The 16,404-nt window shown below is 51.0% G+C and overlaps 12 protein-coding genes across 12 annotated transcripts; 4 read left to right on the forward strand and 8 right to left on the reverse strand.

The window, feature by feature from the left end:
* Nucleotides 1–25: 25 nt before the first annotated feature.
* Nucleotides 26–1,348, reverse strand: B9G98_04417 (Asparagine synthetase domain-containing protein C4F6.11c; the record flags this gene model as incomplete). The annotated part of the gene is made up of 1 exon (XM_024810974.1): nucleotides 26–1,348. The coding sequence occupies one exon, from the start codon at nucleotides 1,346–1,348 to the stop codon at nucleotides 26–28; it is 1,323 nt and encodes a 440-aa protein (XP_024666742.1).
* A 476-nt stretch (nucleotides 1,349–1,824) lies between these two features.
* On the forward strand, nucleotides 1,825–5,106 carry B9G98_04418 ([NU+] prion formation protein 1; the record flags this gene model as incomplete). The annotated part of the gene is made up of 1 exon (XM_024810975.1): nucleotides 1,825–5,106. The coding sequence occupies one exon, from the start codon at nucleotides 1,825–1,827 to the stop codon at nucleotides 5,104–5,106; it is 3,282 nt and encodes a 1,093-aa protein (XP_024666743.1).
* A 25-nt stretch (nucleotides 5,107–5,131) lies between these two features.
* B9G98_04419 (hypothetical protein) lies at nucleotides 5,132–6,070 on the reverse strand (the record flags this gene model as incomplete). Its single annotated transcript, XM_024810976.1, has 1 exon — nucleotides 5,132–6,070. One exon carries the CDS (start codon nucleotides 6,068–6,070, stop codon nucleotides 5,132–5,134), a length of 939 nt encoding a protein of 312 aa, XP_024666744.1.
* An 82-nt stretch (nucleotides 6,071–6,152) lies between these two features.
* On the forward strand, nucleotides 6,153–6,602 carry B9G98_04420 (Protein PBDC1; the record flags this gene model as incomplete). The annotated part of the gene is made up of 1 exon (XM_024810977.1): nucleotides 6,153–6,602. The coding sequence occupies one exon, from the start codon at nucleotides 6,153–6,155 to the stop codon at nucleotides 6,600–6,602; it is 450 nt and encodes a 149-aa protein (XP_024666745.1).
* A 17-nt stretch (nucleotides 6,603–6,619) lies between these two features.
* Nucleotides 6,620–7,653, reverse strand: B9G98_04421 (Mitochondrial metal transporter 2; the record flags this gene model as incomplete). The annotated part of the gene is made up of 2 exons (XM_024810978.1): nucleotides 6,620–6,629; nucleotides 6,680–7,653. The coding sequence occupies 2 exons, from the start codon at nucleotides 7,651–7,653 to the stop codon at nucleotides 6,620–6,622; spliced, it is 984 nt and encodes a 327-aa protein (XP_024666746.1).
* An 80-nt stretch (nucleotides 7,654–7,733) lies between these two features.
* On the reverse strand, nucleotides 7,734–8,396 carry B9G98_04422 (Superoxide dismutase [Mn], mitochondrial; the record flags this gene model as incomplete). Its single annotated transcript, XM_024810979.1, has 1 exon — nucleotides 7,734–8,396. The coding sequence occupies one exon, from the start codon at nucleotides 8,394–8,396 to the stop codon at nucleotides 7,734–7,736; it is 663 nt and encodes a 220-aa protein (XP_024666747.1).
* A 174-nt stretch (nucleotides 8,397–8,570) lies between these two features.
* Nucleotides 8,571–9,245, reverse strand: B9G98_04423 (Superoxide dismutase [Mn], mitochondrial; the record flags this gene model as incomplete). Its single annotated transcript, XM_024810980.1, has 1 exon — nucleotides 8,571–9,245. The coding sequence occupies one exon, from the start codon at nucleotides 9,243–9,245 to the stop codon at nucleotides 8,571–8,573; it is 675 nt and encodes a 224-aa protein (XP_024666748.1).
* Nucleotides 9,246–9,544: 299 nt separating this feature from the next.
* B9G98_04424 (Dolichol phosphate-mannose biosynthesis regulatory protein) lies at nucleotides 9,545–10,415 on the forward strand (the record flags this gene model as incomplete). Its single annotated transcript, XM_024810981.1, has 2 exons — nucleotides 9,545–9,758; nucleotides 9,973–10,415. 2 exons carry the CDS (start codon nucleotides 9,545–9,547, stop codon nucleotides 10,413–10,415), a joined length of 657 nt encoding a protein of 218 aa, XP_024666749.1.
* Nucleotides 10,416–10,470: 55 nt separating this feature from the next.
* Nucleotides 10,471–11,613, reverse strand: B9G98_04425 (Protein ssh4; the record flags this gene model as incomplete). Its single annotated transcript, XM_024810982.1, has 1 exon — nucleotides 10,471–11,613. The coding sequence occupies one exon, from the start codon at nucleotides 11,611–11,613 to the stop codon at nucleotides 10,471–10,473; it is 1,143 nt and encodes a 380-aa protein (XP_024666750.1).
* Nucleotides 11,614–11,688: 75 nt separating this feature from the next.
* B9G98_04426 (hypothetical protein) lies at nucleotides 11,689–12,630 on the reverse strand (the record flags this gene model as incomplete). Its single annotated transcript, XM_024810983.1, has 1 exon — nucleotides 11,689–12,630. One exon carries the CDS (start codon nucleotides 12,628–12,630, stop codon nucleotides 11,689–11,691), a length of 942 nt encoding a protein of 313 aa, XP_024666751.1.
* An 88-nt stretch (nucleotides 12,631–12,718) lies between these two features.
* Nucleotides 12,719–14,515, reverse strand: B9G98_04427 (Protein translocation protein SEC63; the record flags this gene model as incomplete). The annotated part of the gene is made up of 1 exon (XM_024810984.1): nucleotides 12,719–14,515. One exon carries the CDS (start codon nucleotides 14,513–14,515, stop codon nucleotides 12,719–12,721), a length of 1,797 nt encoding a protein of 598 aa, XP_024666752.1.
* A 249-nt stretch (nucleotides 14,516–14,764) lies between these two features.
* Nucleotides 14,765–16,399, forward strand: B9G98_04428 (mRNA export factor mex67; the record flags this gene model as incomplete). The annotated part of the gene is made up of 1 exon (XM_024810985.1): nucleotides 14,765–16,399. The coding sequence occupies one exon, from the start codon at nucleotides 14,765–14,767 to the stop codon at nucleotides 16,397–16,399; it is 1,635 nt and encodes a 544-aa protein (XP_024666753.1).
* Nucleotides 16,400–16,404: the final 5 nt, after the last annotated feature.

Consider the following 16,404-nt stretch of genomic DNA (forward strand, 5'->3'; position numbering starts at 1 on the left):
ACAATAACAAAAACAATTTTTATATCTAGTCGATTAAATTGTGTCCTTTGGCCTTTCCCGATCCAGGATCCATTTTGGCCGAGCGAGCTCCGAACTGGATTGCCCTTTTTTTCTCGTGGCAGACTTCTTCTAGCCCGAGTGCTTTTGCAACGTGTCTCAGTGCAATTTTGGTAGTTTTACCGTCCGTTTTAGCATCTAAGGGCAGTTGTAAGGCGTGGGTCACCACGGCTTCACTTAGATAGGGGTACCTGATTTCTTTGCCCCAGCAAGCAGACACACGGTCATCGCGACCCAAGTTGCGAGTGTCAACACGTCCGAAATCTAACTCCAATTCTTCGGCAAGCTTGTTGGATGTGTAGGCACCCAAGTGACGGGAGTAGCCAGCAAAAAGCTCATCAGCGCCTAGTCCCGAAAACAGTATGGGGGTTGTAGAATGGCCACCTTTAGCAGCAAAGTAGAATGCCATAGCAATGCTCAGGTCCATGACGGTCTTTTGAGGCCACATTAGCTGCTTGACAATTGCATGGCTCTCTAATGCTTCTTCATAAGGCACGTTTATTTCCTCTAGGTTGAACCTTCGAGATGATAAAGCTTGCAGTTCAGAGAATGACCTGCGCCCCAAAATTCTGTCTGGTGTCTCCCACATTGTGTTGGCCCGCCTGTTCTCAAATGCAACATTCAGGAGATCAATCTCAAATTCTTGGGGCAAGACCATATCCATGAGCCTGGCAATAATTGTACAATCAAGACCACCGCTGAACAACACGGCGACCTTGGACAAGTTGCTCGGACACACTGTTCGTTCTAAAACGGCCTGCTTGAGGACCTGCAAAAGCTGTTCGTTTGGTGTCCAGCCAATCGATCTCGAAACTGTATATGTGCGCCGGAGATCAATTTCTGAAAAATTTTTGGACGACAAACTGTACTGGTAAAGAACACCTGCATTGCATTCTATTGCACCACCCACTGAAGTAACCAAAAGGCCATTTTCAAGGGAGTACATCAAGCTTCTTCTTCCCAGCCTATCTCTTCCAAACCAGATCGAATCATTATCCCAGTAAATGAAAGCAAACTCGCCCTCAATCTGGACAGCATCACGCACAGAGGCTTGAAGCCGGTCGAAGAAAACAACTGAATCATTACCGTCTGTACCATAAATCTCACCGTTATACGCCAAGGCTTTGGTGCCAACAATAATTGGCTGCTCGGTAGCTGGTTCGCGAAGAGCAAGAACCGCAGCCTCTAATACAGCATCTTGTGATTCGTACCGACCATAATGATTAGGGCCACGGGCCCTAATCATGCCGGTTAGGTCGTGCGGGACCGTGGAAAAAAGAATCCCGCACATCAAGCGGTAGATCACTTAAGCGGGGGTGATGTGGTTAGCTAGTGTGACGTAAAGTAGAACACAAGTTATAGCAAGAAGCGATAGCTTTGTTGATCTCTTGTGTATTCTAGCCTTTCTCACTGGCTACAACATTTAAGCACTTTTTTAGCTATAGATATGTCACCCAAACTATACTGTCGGCTGCGGCCATATCCAGATGAAAGCAAGACTTCCCGTCCGATCAGTCCTATTGAACCATCTGAGAGCCTTACCAAGTATTACAGTGGGAGACCATGTGAGAACAGAAGGTGCTGCAGTTCTTTTTCGATTTTTTTCCGACCTTTTTGTTAAAAAATGATTCAAATTCTTGTTTTTAAAAAATTTCCGAGCTATAATTCTTTCAGCCCACAGCTGTGGAAGCTCCATCAACTGTCCATATGTGCCTGCGGTTGCACCTGCAAAATAAAAATTAGGTAAGAAACGAAATTTTCAGTTTTATGCCTCCTCGTAAATTTAAGCCTTTTGTCCCTGGACAGGTTTTCACTGGCCAAAACTTCCAGCCTGGTGGTTTTGTACCCAGTACAGTCCGCCAGGCCACTAGTGCGACCCCGTCAGCACCAACATCAGGCACTGCGTCACCTGCAGGTTCTGCTAACTCTTCTCAAATCAACCTCGCGGCGCTTTCTGCTGCTTTGAAAGAACTAGACGATACTCCTATCAAAGACGACTTTGAGGTTATTTTGAAAGCGGAGAATATTGCCGCTCTCAAGCCTGCAGCCCAGTCTATTGCCGATAAGCTCTTTGAATCAGGGGCGGATAAAATCGCTTCCTGGAAATTTATCAATGCTATTGAAACTCTTGCAAAGTCCAGAAAGAGTGCAATTGCCCGTGAAGCTGCAGGGCTCACCGTATCAGCAGTTGCATACAAGTTTGGACCTGATAACTTGGCCCAAGCATACCTGCTGCCGGTTTTTTCACTTTTTTATGAGTTGCAAGTTGATAAAGACTCTGGTGTTCGGCGCTCGGCAACTTCTGCGATCAACACTTTGCATGGCATCTACAACCCAGAGGTACTGGCCTCCTCTGTCTTGAACGAAGTTCTTGATTATTTGGACAGCGGAGCGAAATCTCAGAGCAAAATGGCCGCAGCAAAAACTGTCGAGTACATTTTGGAGGAGTGTCCGGATGATTATATAGACTCACGTTTCGTGGATGCCATCCCTGTTTTGACCAACCTCCTGCATGATTTCAAGCCAGAAGTCGCCAAAGAAGCCCACAAGCTCATGACCACTTTTATGGGCAAGCTCGATAACCAGGATGTCACTCCCCGAATTGATATTATCATTGCTACTCTTGCCGACCCCAAGAAGGTCCAAGAGTGTATCAAGACCCTAAGCCATGTCACATTCGTCACTGAGGTGACAGAGAGTGCTTTGGCTGTGTTGGTGCCCATCTTGACCCGAGCTCTTTCTGTCTTTTCTTCGCAGGACTCGCTCCGTCAGACAGTCACTGTTACTGAGAACCTTACCCGTCTGGTCCACAACCCCTGGGAGGTCAAGCATTTCATTCCTGAGCTCAAACCTCTGGTCGAAAGTGTTGTCAAGACCGCTTCTCTTCCAGAGGTGCGTGAGCTTGCTTCCAAGGCTTTGACCGTTCTTGAGAGTGCCGAAAAAGAAAGTGCTGAGCGCACCAAAATCACTATGGATATGGCCCAAGACACCGTTGCATCTCTTCCTGTTGCCGACTATGCTGCGCCTATCGTTAAGCTTACAGTAAACTGCCGCGAGTTTTCACAGCTCGAGCACTACCTGAAGCTTTGTGGAATGGATCGTGACAAGGCCGTTGCCACCAAGACCGAGTTTGAAAACATGTTTGCTGATTCCCGTATCCCTGAAGATGATCAGGAGGGCATTGAGATTGTCAACGCCAAGTTCTCGCTTGCCTACGGTGGCCGCATGCTACTAAACAAAACCACGCTTCGTTTGTTCAAGGGCCACCGCTATGGTCTTTGTGGTCGCAACGGTGCAGGAAAATCCACTCTGATGCGCTCAATCGCCGAGGGTAAGCTTGAAGGTTTCCCAGACAAGTCAGAGGTTCGCACTTGTTTTGTGGAGCATCGTCTCCAAGGATCTGAGGCCGACATGGATCTCGTGAACTTTATTGCTCTTGATGGTGAAATTCATGCTCCAAAGGAGGAAATCGCTGCTGCCCTGGCTGAGGTCGGGTTTGACGAGACTCGTCGTGCCCAAAACGTGGGTGCATTGTCTGGTGGTTGGAAGATGAAACTTGAGCTGGCCCGTGCCATGTTGATGAAAGCAGACATTTTGCTTTTGGATGAGCCCACGAATCACCTTGATGTGCAGAATGTCAAGTGGCTTCAAGATTATCTTGTCGAGCACACTGACATCACTTCCCTGATTGTATCGCACGACTCTGGTTTCCTCGATGCAGTTTGCACTGACATCATTCACTACGAGCAAAAGAAGCTGGTGTACTATAAAGGCAATCTCTCGGAGTTTGTCAAGATTCGGCCGGAGGGTAAAGCGTACTACACGCTCACAGACTCGGCCGTGAAAATGGCGTTCCCTGCTCCCGGTATTTTGACTGGTGTGCGCTCTCAAACCCGTGCTATTGCTCGAATGAGCGATGTATCATTCACATATCCTGGTGCTGCCAAGCCATCTCTCGAGCACGTCTCTTGCTCTGTCTCTTTGTCTACTCGTGTGGCTGTTCTGGGACCCAACGGTGCCGGTAAGTCGACTCTGATCAAATTACTTACTGGCGAACTTGTGGCAACCAGTGGTACTGTTGAAAAGCACCCCAATTTGCGTATTGGTTACATTGCCCAGCATGCCTTCCAGCATGTTGAGAAGCACAAGGAGCTGACACCGAACCAGTACCTCCAATGGCGTTATCGTAATGGTGACGACCGCGAGGTCCACTTTAAGCAGTCTCGTCAGATGAGCGAAGAGGAGCGTGAGACCATGGCCAAGCCAATTGATCTAGGTGATGGTGGACGTCCACGTGTTTTGGAGGCTATTATTGGTCGCCAGAAACTCAAGAAGTCGTTCCAGTATGAAATCCAATGGAAGGGATTTTTGCCCAAGCACAACACGTTTATGCCTCGTGAGGAGCTTATTGAGCGGGGCTTTGGCAAGCTTGTTCAAGCCTTTGACGACCACGAGGCCTCGCGTGAGGGTCTTGGCTACCGTGAATTGGCTCCGCCTGTCATTCGCAAGCACTTTGAAGATGTTGGTCTTGATGGCGACATTGCTGATCACACTCCGCTAGGCTCTCTGTCTGGTGGCCAGCTGGTCAAGGTTGTCATTGCCGGTGCGACCTGGAACAACCCCCACTTGCTTGTTCTCGATGAGCCGACGAATTATCTTGATCGTGACTCTCTCGGTGGTCTGGCAATTGCCATTCGCGACTGGTCCGGAGGTGTCATCTTGATTTCGCACAACAATGAGTTTGTGGGTGCTCTCTGTCCCGAGCAGTGGATTATCAACGATGGTAAAATGGTCACCAAGGGCAAAGCTGCTGTCCAGAGCGACAGATTTGACACCCCGACCCCCGACTCGTCGGCACCTCCTTCAGCGTCCGCTTCGGCCCACACCTCGGATGCCGACAGCCCGCTGAACATCAAGATCCGCAAGAAGAAGAAGAAGCTTACCCGTAACGAGCAGAAGGAGCGTGATGTGCGTCGTAGGTTGCGTTACTTGGAGTGGTTGGCAGCACCGAAAGGAACCCCCAAGCCTGAGGATACTGACAGCGAGTAGTATTTAACATAGAAGTTACATTTGTTTAGTGGAGTTTCGCCTCTTCATCAGCTGAGATCTCATGACCGGCGACTTTCTCAATGACCTCAGCGACTACCTTGTCAGATAGGTCGTTTTCGTGATTGCAAATGATGCTCACGGTGTTGCAGCCGCATTCGATATGGGGGTACGATCCGATCTTGACGCCGTCGGGGCCGTACTTTTCCTGGAGCTCTGTCAGGGGAGCGGCCATGCCGGACTCGGACATTTTGGTTGAAATGTACCGACGAATGTACTTACGGGTGTCCAGACGGTCCACGAGCAAAGGCATCAAGCCGTTGAGCAGGCGGTTGAACAGCCGGGGGATGCCGGGCAGGACGTGGATTCTGTGGTCAATTGCCACGACCGGCACCCACAAATCATCAGCAACAAAGTATTTTGTCACATTGGGTCCGCGCGGGAAAGTCGCCATGCGCAGAGCTGCTTGTCGCTCCAGGGCCGGCCGATCCTTGGGCGGGTTCTTGGCCAGTCTGTTCATGCGCGCCTCCGTCTCCTTGTCGATCTCAACGGGCAGATTGTAGGCCTTGGCAAGTGACTCGTAGGTAATATCGTCGTGGGTGGGGCCAATGCCGCCGGAGGTCACGACAAAATCGTATCTCTGCATAGATCGGATTGCCTCGACGATCTCGTCGCTTTCGTCGGGAACAACCATGACTTTGCGCAGCTCAATTCCGAGCTCGAAGCAGTACTTGGCAAACGAGTACGAGTTCAGGTCCTTGATTTTCGCGTTCAACACTTCATCACCAATGATAAGGCATGCTGCCGTAGTGATGCGATGGCTCATGTCCGATGACAAACGATCGACTCGTTCTGGAGCTATATCGTGCTGGTGCGAGCAACCGGTCGGGGCGAAATTAAGAAAAAAGTCTAGGTATAACGGGTCTACAGCCAATTCCAACTGGCACACTGTGGAAGCTTCCAGCATCCCGGAGCCCCCACAGCCGCTAGGTCATAGTATCATATATAAGTAAGCTGCAAAGTCCCAAGTTTTTTTTTTTATTAACCACATGAGCAAGACATTTAATGCTGAGGAGGCGGAGAACCTCGAGGATATTGAAAAGCAGTTTGCCGTCAAGGCGGTTGAGCAGGCCCAGACGTACTGGGGCCTGCTGGAGAAGGTTCCTGGTAGCAAATTGAAGCTAACCAGCGACGACGACGTCATCTACGATCATTTGCTGCGCGAGTTCCCTGAATTTCACGAGGGCGGAATCTGGTCCAAGGTCATTGACGAGGACATGATGAAGACCAAGAGCGGGAAAGAGCGCTGGCGCAATTTCTGCAACGTCTATGAGAAGATCATCGACGACTACAACTTTGGCACTTTGCTGCGGCTGGACCCGGCTGGCGAGTACAACGAAAAGAACACCATGTTTGCTCTGCGGATCCAGTTCTATGCCATCGAGATTTTGCGCAACAAGCGGGGCATGAACAACTGGGTCGCTGCCAAGTCTAGCTAATTGATAAGTAGACCTGTTTAACCAAGCCTATTTTATGCAACTCCTCCCGCAGCTGGGCTGCAGCTTCGGTATCCAACGCGGTGCGTTTGGACGGCGAGCTGATGAACACAGTTGCAACGTAGTTCGACCCGTACTGTTCCAGCAACACCCGCTCGAGCTGCCACCCAGGCAGCAGGCGTTCGACCAGGAGAGTTGCCTCGTCCTGCACCCTCTCGGCGGTGTCTGAGCTATTGGCGACCGTCGTGTTTCCGGCAAGTTCGCTTATTGCTTGTTTCAACGGAGCAATGCCCGCCCTTATGATCATGCCGGAGATAATGAGTCCACCGAACGGGTCCAGCCATGTCAAGCCTAAAAGTTGTCCGCCGGAAATAGAAGCCACAGACACAGCCGAAGCCAGGCAGTCGACTCGGTGGTGCCAGGCGTTTGCAATCAGTACTTGAGAGTTCTGCTTTTTGCCAATGCGGTTTGTGGCTTGGAAAAGCGCCTCCTTGATGCCTATGGAGGCCAGTGCGATCCACATGGCGTTCCATTCGGCCATTTGCAGCGGCTTCCCATGGTCATGATGGCCCAATGGCAGCATGGAAAAATAGTGCACGAAAGTTGACTCTGTGCCCAGTGCAAATTCAGCAATGGTGAGAATTGAAGAGTATCCCATTGATGTTCCGGCAATGAGCAGCAGCGCAGCCACACCAAACGCGCCCATAGTTTCTATGCGACCATAGCCGTTTGGAAACGCCTTGGTAACGGGCTTTTTTGCTACAGACACCGTGGCCAGAGTCAAAAAGTCGCTGACCAAGTCTGAAACTGCGTGAATGGCGTCGGCAATCAGGCTCTGCGAGTGGAAAATGATGCCGCCGGCACCTTTACCTGCGGCCATTCCAACGTTGGCCAAAAGGCCGATCCACGTGATCCGTACACCGGGGTCTCGGAGATTAGTGGTTTGCAGATAGGCATTGGCAGCGTGTGTATGTGAATGGCCGTGTGAATGTGAGTGATATCTCACAAACGTCCTAAAGGACCCTCGAAATCCCGCGGTACTCACTCGAAGCATGACAAAGCTGGCAGGCCCAGGTTTACAAGCAGTATGTTTTTGGCAAAAAAAATACAAACTAATCTTGTATATACATCTATTTACGCTTCAAAACGGCTTGCCGCAGCCGACCAGTCGACAACATTCCACACGGCCTTGAAATAATCTGCCTTGACATTTTTGTACTGCAGATAGTATGCATGTTCCCATGCATCAATGCCTACGATAGGGATGTAATTGTCAGGAACCACGTCTTGGTTGGACGTGGTGATTACACCGAGAGAGGACGTCGATCGGTCTTTGACAATCCACGCCCAGCCGGAGCCCTGAATGCCGGCAAGTCTAGCATTGACGAGATCGGTCAAAATGGAGAGCTGGCCGTACCTGTCCTTAATTGCCATGGCCAGCGCCGAGTCGGCAGGCGGGGGCTGGCCACCGCCATCTTTCTGAGGAGTCAGATTGTTCCACCAGAGATTGTGGTTAATGACGCCACCAGCGTTGAATTGCAGCAACGGCAGCAGACGCTCCTTGGAACCGTTATCGCTCTTCTTCACTGCTTCTTCGTACTCGGAAATAAACTTGTTGTAGTTCGCAGCGTAGGTGTTATGGTGCTTTGTGTAGTGCAGCTCATTGATCTCCTTGGAGATGTAGGGCTCTAATGCATCGAATGAATACTTGAGGTCAGTCACCACGGCCTTGTCACGAGTGAGGCCATTCTCTGCAGCGACTGCAGTCTCCCAGGGAAGAATTGTAGCGTTGGGCATGATCGGAGGAAAAAGTTCGTGCGTGTAACGATTTAACCCGACTGAGGGACCTACCGGTCATTTTTATGTTGCTGCATGCGCAACGCTTCGACCACCCGTACCCTTGGCGAACGCAGGTGAGCCCGATTTGGTCGAACAAATTAGCAGTGAGTTCTACGGGTGCACTAGACAAAATTAAGCGTCAAAGCGGCGAACGGCCTCCTGCCAATTGACCACGTTCCAGACGGCCTTGAAGTAGTCAACCTTGACGTTCTTGTACTGCAGGTAGTAAGCGTGCTCCCAGGCGTCGACACCAACAATAGGCACATAGCCCTTGGGAACGATGTCCTGGTTGGCAGTAGTAAGGACGTCGAGGGTGTTGGTGGCCTTGTCCTTGACGATCCAGGCCCAACCCGAGCCCTGGACACCCGCCAGCTTGGTGTTGACAAGGTCAGTCAGCGTGGAGAGCTGGCCGTACTTGGACTCAATGGCCTTGGCCAAAGCAGAATCGGAGGCAGGAGGCTCACCACCACCGTCTTTCTGGGGAGCCAAATTGTTCCACCAGAGGTTGTGGTTGATCACACCGCCGGCGTTGAAGTTGAGCAGAGGCAGCAAATGCTCCTGGGCAGCAAGATCGTTCGTCTTGACGGCCTCCTGGAACTCGCCAATGAAGTTGTTATAGTTGTTGGCGTAGGTCTGGTGGTGCTTGGTGTAGTGCAGCTCGTTGATCTGTCCAGAGATGTGGGGCTCGAGGGCGCCGAAATCGTACTTTAGGTCGGTCAAGGTTGCCTTGGTGCGGTTGAAGACGGTCGAGAAAGCAGTCTTGCGCACAGCAGCGCCCGAGCGGCTAACAACGTTCAAAATTGACATTATAGTAGTGAAGACTAGCAAACACCGCCTGGAGCCTTTTATTGGGTGGGGAAACCCTAACATCACCGAACGGACCCGGTGGCGCCCAGTAAACAGCCTTGGCCTCCAAAACCTCCTAGGGATTTCCCATGTCGCCGTGCGTGGGCCGTGGCACCCAGCACTTTGGTCGTGCCGTCGTCGAACCCGCTCGTCGCGTTTCCCGCATGGATCCCTAGGGTAGGGAAGCCGTTTCCGAGCCTGAGTGACAAAGCAGGGCAGTGCTTGCAAACTGAACAACACACGCTAAACGCGACTCGAATATGGACAAACTCGTTGGTGTTGGAATGCTCGCTGTCGCCACGGTGGTCTTCACTTACTACTCTATATGGATTTTCCTGATTCCCTTCGTTGACCAAAGCCACCCCATTGTTGGGTTCTTCCCGGGCCGCGAATGGGCAGTCCGCATCCCGGCGTTGTTGCTGGTGCTGGGTGTTGTGGCGGTCGGAACGTTTATTGGCACCACTGTGGCTAAGAGTAACAAAAAAAAAAACGCCAAACTCGCCCAGAAGAAGAAGCAATAAATGCATCACTTGAGTAGGATCGCTAGCCACCGCGCAGCCTTCCTAAATCTTTATATATTGCTAATACGTGCACGTTTTCATTGCATCCTCTTGAAAGTAACTAAACACCCTCCCACTAAACAACCACCCCCGTACTCCTATATATACAGGCTCGTTTGCTAAGTCAGAAGGCGGTCCCAACTTTTCCATGGACAATTTCATCGAGCGCTCGACCGCTCTGCTTGCAGCTCGGCCAGACACTGCCCGCGTGTCGGTGCGTTACACCCACAAAAAAGTAAAGCACTGCCAGGAGGCCACTGTCGGGAAAGTGCGGCCGGCCGTTGCAATTTTCAAGACCTATGATCCGGTGTCGGGTGCCCTGTACAAGATTCGAGTCACCAAGGCCAACGAGCTGTCCCGCATTCTGTCCAGCTTGGGCCCCCGCTTTGTGGAGATCACTAAGGAGAACAAAGTCTCCAAAAAGCGGGGTCTGGCCAGTCTCATGAGTGATGTAGAGCCATCGGACGTGCCGGTCGCGCCTGAGCCTGCCGCTCCACAAGCTGCCTCATCGAGTGGCTCCGCTGACAAATCATCGAGCGGAACCAAGAAGAAGAGTAAAAAGAGGAAATAGGCAAAGAAGAAATGTAGGTTTTAAGATAAAAATAATACAATAAATAACTGATGGTTCAGGCATCACTGCTGGAGTGGGCGTCATCATGCTCAGACCCGTTGGGTTCCTCAAGGGGCTCGGCGTCGTGCTCGCTATGCACTTCTTCAGCTTCTTGAGCATTGTTTTCGTCGTTGCAGACATCACAAACATCAACGTGTTCGGGTGGTGGACTGCGAGGAGCGTCTGGTCGCTGTGGACTTCCGTAGGGCGGCGGGAACTCGTGGGAACTGCTGGGCACGTTGGCAAAGTCCAAAAGCACAGAATCAGTGCGGTCGCCATAGGCTGGGGGCGGAGCCAGCGTCCCATGGGCAGGTGCTAGTCCCCACTTTTTCACATTAGCCTCAATAAATACAAATCCGCCCTGGCCCAGATTGGCTACCACCGTGCACGGGCCACTGGCTCCAATTGACGGGAAAACGTTCACTCGCATGCCGTGAACAACGTCAGGCAACTTTTTACCGTTATGAGTGAAGAAGACGGTGCCAGTGCGCGTCCGGTACCCGACTCCAATCACATCTCCTTGGGTCCAGGGTCGCCCATATTTCGGCGCCTTGAATGGCTGGTTGATCCTCTGCACGCCGTTGGAGCAGTATGCCACAGAATACCGGTGCATTCCAGGAAGCCGGAATCCAGGATACGGCTTGGTCGACAGCCCCACCGAAATGGTAACGTCTGGTGTAGTGCTGTACACCTTGGCCTCCCAGTAGTAGGTCTCGTTTTGTTTTGGCAGGGGAATGTTGGTCTGAACACACGAGGTGCCCTGCAAGAATTCAATTTCCGTGCGGTCCTGTACCATACAGCTCTGCTGCATGATATCAAACGTGAATTCCCAGGCAGCCACTGCCTTTTCTTGGATGGCCATAAACTGGCTCAGCGAGATATCTGTGTCGGCACTGTTGGGGGGGTTGCGTTCAATGAACCTCTTGGCCATCAAATATGACTGCTTCGAGGGTTCGTCCATGGTTTCGAGTGCAGCAGCCTCCTCTTCAAGGAACTGCTCGCTGTCGTCAAACGCACCGGGCAGCCCATCTCGTAGTCTGATTCCTCGTTCACAAGTGCATGCCGTGTAGAGTACTATGACCAGAAATGAGAGTATAAATGTGGACACAAAGGAAACCACAATAGCAATTACTTGTGGCGGGATATCGTCCATGGTCATTATCAGGAAGGTCTTAGTAAAGAGGGCAGGGCGGGTTATAAAGTGGTACAAAAAAAATATACCGGGACATTAAAACTACAGTTCGTTAGCAAGCAGGCCGATTTTCCAGGGCCCGAATTGAGACGCATTTTCCGGAAGTTTAGCGGTGGATTCTTCGAGAGTTCGCCTGAGCTCCGAGACCGCATTCAGCGGCAGAATAACATCCTCTACGTCCCCCCGCGTCTGGTAAAGGGTGGGGAATTGGGCAGGGTCCAGAGAATACATGACTTTCAGACCGTGCTTTGGCAATTGCCCTGTGCTGGTGTAGTATATATCACGGTTAAACACCCACACGAGAAGCCGCAGCTGCTGATCCGGGTCGTGGAGATGGAAAGAATAAATAGCGTGCGAGTCAATGAGTTCACATAGCATACTTGCAGCAAACACCTGAGTGGGATAAGACTCGACCTGTGCACCGCTCAGGGTGACGTCCCACTTCCAAACCTTCTCCCCAGACACATGCGGGCATGAATCGAGGTCGTCGGGGTGAATCAATAAATAGGCATCACTGACGTACGCCAGGGATGGCTGCGGCTCGAATTTACTAACCGCATATGCCGGGTTGAACTCCTCGCCGTGGGTGTGTGGTTTATGGCAGTGCCAAAAGTCCATTAGTTCGGCCCAGTGCTCTGACGGCAGCTGTTTCCACACCGCTATCGATTTAGCCAGAACGCGGTCGCAGTGGCGACATTTGACCACGACCTTTTGTCTCGAAAGCTCAGATGCCGTCCAGGGCGGGTTCTTTGCCCACTGATTCGATCTATCGTGCTCTTGAATCGTGCTGCACGGCAGACGCAATGACGTCTTGGAACTGCCCAGCTCAACGCTGGCTGGAAGCACGGGCGCCGGAAGAACGATCACCTCGTTGAGCACCTGTATAGACGGCCCGCCAATATCTAGTTTTTCAATACATTCATCTGATTCGACGCTCAAAGACACACTGTTGATTCGACTCAAATACTCTGCATAATATCTCATAAGCGGGTAAGTTAAAACGCTAAACACTATTCGTGATTTATTTAAATTTTTTTAAAGAGGAGTTCAAGTAAACAACGATATCTTGCTATTATTTCTTGGTCTCTTCCTCCTCTTCGTCCTCGTCCTCAGTATCGGTATCTATGTCGCTGGGACCTTCCTCTTCCTCTTCCTCTTCGTCTTGCTCCTCCTCAAAGTCCTCCTCTTCCGGCTCCGGTGTAGGCAGGGCTGTTTCGGGGGAGACCGTCATGACGCAGCGGACGCTGCTATCCACGCCAAAATAAGCACGGTTGGATACAAACAAGCGGAAGGCGAACATTCCCGGGAACTGCGGCGCGGGCAAAGACAGCTGGATTTTGTAGGTGCCAATCACAACACCGTCACCTGTTTTACGCTGCTCAGCAGTCAGTTCTAAGTTCGAAAGATCCACATTGCTAATCTTGACCGGAGCATGCACAACTTTGCTGTCGCGCTCGTTGGTCAACATAACAACCCAGTTGGGAATAATGTCCTCGGGCTGGAAGGGAGTAAGGGCCGGAGGCAATGGCGGGGGGACAGAATTAAGGTACTCGGGGTTGGTTAGTTCGCGTACGTCCTCATAATCATTCTCAGCGAGCAGATCCAACTCATCAACGTCAACCTTGGGGCAGGGTTCATTCAAAGGGCCAATCACGTATTTGATCTCAAAGTAAGGCTGACTGCGAGGAGTAACAAGAACATCACCAGGAATCTTGAACTGGGCTCGTAAAACATGCAACTTGGGAATCAGCTTGCTGAAAACATCAAAATTGGACTCGGAGACGCTGCAAGTCTTGAGATCGCTTCCGGGAATTTGCAGTCTCTCACCAGCCCGAGCAAGCCGCAAAGGAACAGCTTGAACAATGCAGCGTTGGATGTGGATAACTCGCTGCAAGAAAGGCGCACTCTTGAACTCGGCGGCAATGTTGAACAACCCTTCCAACAAAACAAGAGCCTCAGTAACAACTGCAAGCTTATCTTGCTCATTGGGTACTGGCTTTCGCTGCAAGTGAGCATCAAGGAGGGCACGAATTTCCTTCGCAGATTTATTACCTGGTACAGCTTGACGCATTTCCGGAGCCGACGCGAGGTTGTGGAGAATGACCTCGTTACTGATAAACACGGCCTGTTCCTTGGCAATCAACTCGAAGAAAATCGAAGAGGTTTCGAAAAGAATGCCGGCCCGTGTACGCACTTTTTGCTTGGCCCACCAGGTTCCAACTGCGTAAGGAAGAATGCCACCGATTAAAATAGCGTAGCACAGCATAAGAACGGGGGACCCGCCACCAACCAGGAAAGAAGGCAGAGCAATACCATGCTTGGACTGCTGGGGACCGTCCGGGTGGCCGTATCGCAAAAAGTTTTCGCGAGTAACCTCGTCGGTTAATGATTTGTAGGCCTTGGTGAGGTCGATGAACTTGGACTCGGCCATTTCCTTGGTCATTTCCAAAGTCTCCTTGAATTTATCGGGGTGGAACTGCAACGAAAGCTTGCGATAGATGCTTTTAATCTCCTTGACCGTGGCAGACTCCGATATGCCAAGCAGCTCGTAAGGATCAAATCTGGCTTGGGGCTCAGCGTTCGACTGAACGTTGTAGATGATATAGATAAAGAAAAAGATGAATGCCCAACCAATAAGCAGAAGAACCGTGGACAGAGTCCACCTGCTCTTTTGATTTTTCACACGGCTGAACTCTTCTTGTGCATCGGCATTATAAGCCGGAGGATGGTCCTTTTTCCGCAAAGCCTTTGGTCTGGCCGTAAGCGCCCGGGTCAATGTGACTGGCACTACAATAGCACCGACAATGGTTAATGCGAAGAAGGGCCACACCTCCGTACTTTCATCGTACGAATAGTGCGAGTCGCTCATGCTGACGTATCACTATGCAGGGGAGGGTTAAATAATGTCTCGAGAAGGGAACCTAGGTAAGTAATAGAATGGGTATGATATTTCAGGTGGTGCCACAAATTATTTTGTTGTCCCAAAACATATACAACGAATTGAAATGAAATAAAAAGAAACCCGAGTAATGTTCCCAGCCACCACAATGCTCAGACATTATAAGTCTTTGGCATCCCCACGGTCTCTGCTAACCTAAGCAGCTCGTTTTTTTTCTGGATGTCTTATAGGGGACGAGGTAGAAGCGGCCAAAACAATGGCGGTCAGGGTGGTATGCAGGTAGATGGCTCTAATAATTCACCGTCTCTGGTTGCTCTTGATTTCCAGAATTGGCAGGGAGGCACGCAGTCCGATCTGATCAGCTTCATCAAACGCAAGTCCCGGATCACTTTACAGAACCCGCGAGTCAACGGACCCGTTTTGACTGCATTCGTACCAGAGCGCGACGTTAGCATTGTCACAAAGCTGAACGGTATCAGATTTGCCGGGCAGGCTCTGCAAATCAGTGCACAGTCGTCAGCATCTACCACTAACGCTACGATCCAAACAGTAGATGTTTTGACAGGCTTTTTGAACTCTCGTTATAATGCCTCGGCGCAGCTATTGAATCTCTCGAATATGGGCCAGGACCCAGTACTTCTCGAGCGCGGAATGCTCGCTAACCCCACCACAGCGACCAAAATGTTTATGGCCCTTATGAAAATGGCCAAAGACAATCTCCCGGGCGTACGCAGTGTGTCTCTGGAAACTAACCAGCTCACTGATATCAGTAGCGTCCAGTCGCTCTCCACATCTTTCCCCAACCTGGAGAATCTTTCTTTGGCTAACAATATGCTTCCTAATTTTCAGGCACTTTTGCCCTGGCGTAATAGGTTCCCCAAGCTCCGAGAGCTGGTTATCCAGGGCAATCCGTTGCTAAATGACCCGAACTCTCAGCGTGAGATTGTGAGTATGTTCCCTCGACTAGTTATGCTCGACGGTGTTACTGTTCGTAACGAGGCCGACTTGCCGAGAGATGCTCTACCCATGCCGGTTCTTCCGACATTTTTTGAAACCCCAGAGATCCAAAATCTATCTCAATCATTTTTGGCAGAATTTTTAAGGTGCTGGGATACAGACAGATCGCAATTATTGGGGTTATACGACGACGCCAGCATGTTCAGCATGTGCTACAACACCAACACACCGAAACTGCCAAGCCACCAGCCTACCAACCGGCGGGGACCTAATCCCAATACGCCCTACACATCTACGAGTCGCAATCTGGCGTTTTCAAACACGCCTGCGACGCGAAATCAACGCTTGGCAATTGGTCGTAACGCCATTTTGACAGTTTTCCAGAAGCTGCCAGCTACAAAACACGATCTGAGCCAGGCCCACAAGTTTGCCATAGATGGCATCGCCCTTAACGGCGTTCGTTCTCCTCAGGACAGTGCAATCTCCGTCTCAATCCACGGCGAGATGCTCGATGTGACCTCCAACCTCACCCGGAGCTTTGACCGCACCCTCGTGATTTTGCCGTCCCCCGTTGGTGGCTCATTTGTTATTGCCAGCGACATGTTAACTATTCGTTCGGCAGCTGGCTCGGACGCATTCACAAGTCCTCGGGCTGGCCAGAGCGCCAACGTCACTCCGCACGTCACCCCCGCGACCACTCCAACCCCCGCGCCAACGGGAGCCACCCCGGACCCATCAACTGCAGAAACCCTGGTGCATCAACTAATGGCCCAGACCGGCCTTACACTAAAGTACGCACAGGAATGTCTCCAGCAAGCCAACTTTGATCTGGGCTTGGCCCTTAATTTGTTCCAACAATCACGGTCGCAGCTGCCACCGGACGCATTTGCACAATAGATGTA

This window comes from Wickerhamiella sorbophila (genome assembly GCF_002251995.1).
Source record: "Wickerhamiella sorbophila strain DS02 chromosome Unknown contig2, whole genome shotgun sequence".
Lineage (NCBI taxonomy): Eukaryota > Fungi > Ascomycota > Dipodascomycetes > Dipodascales > Trichomonascaceae > Wickerhamiella > Wickerhamiella sorbophila.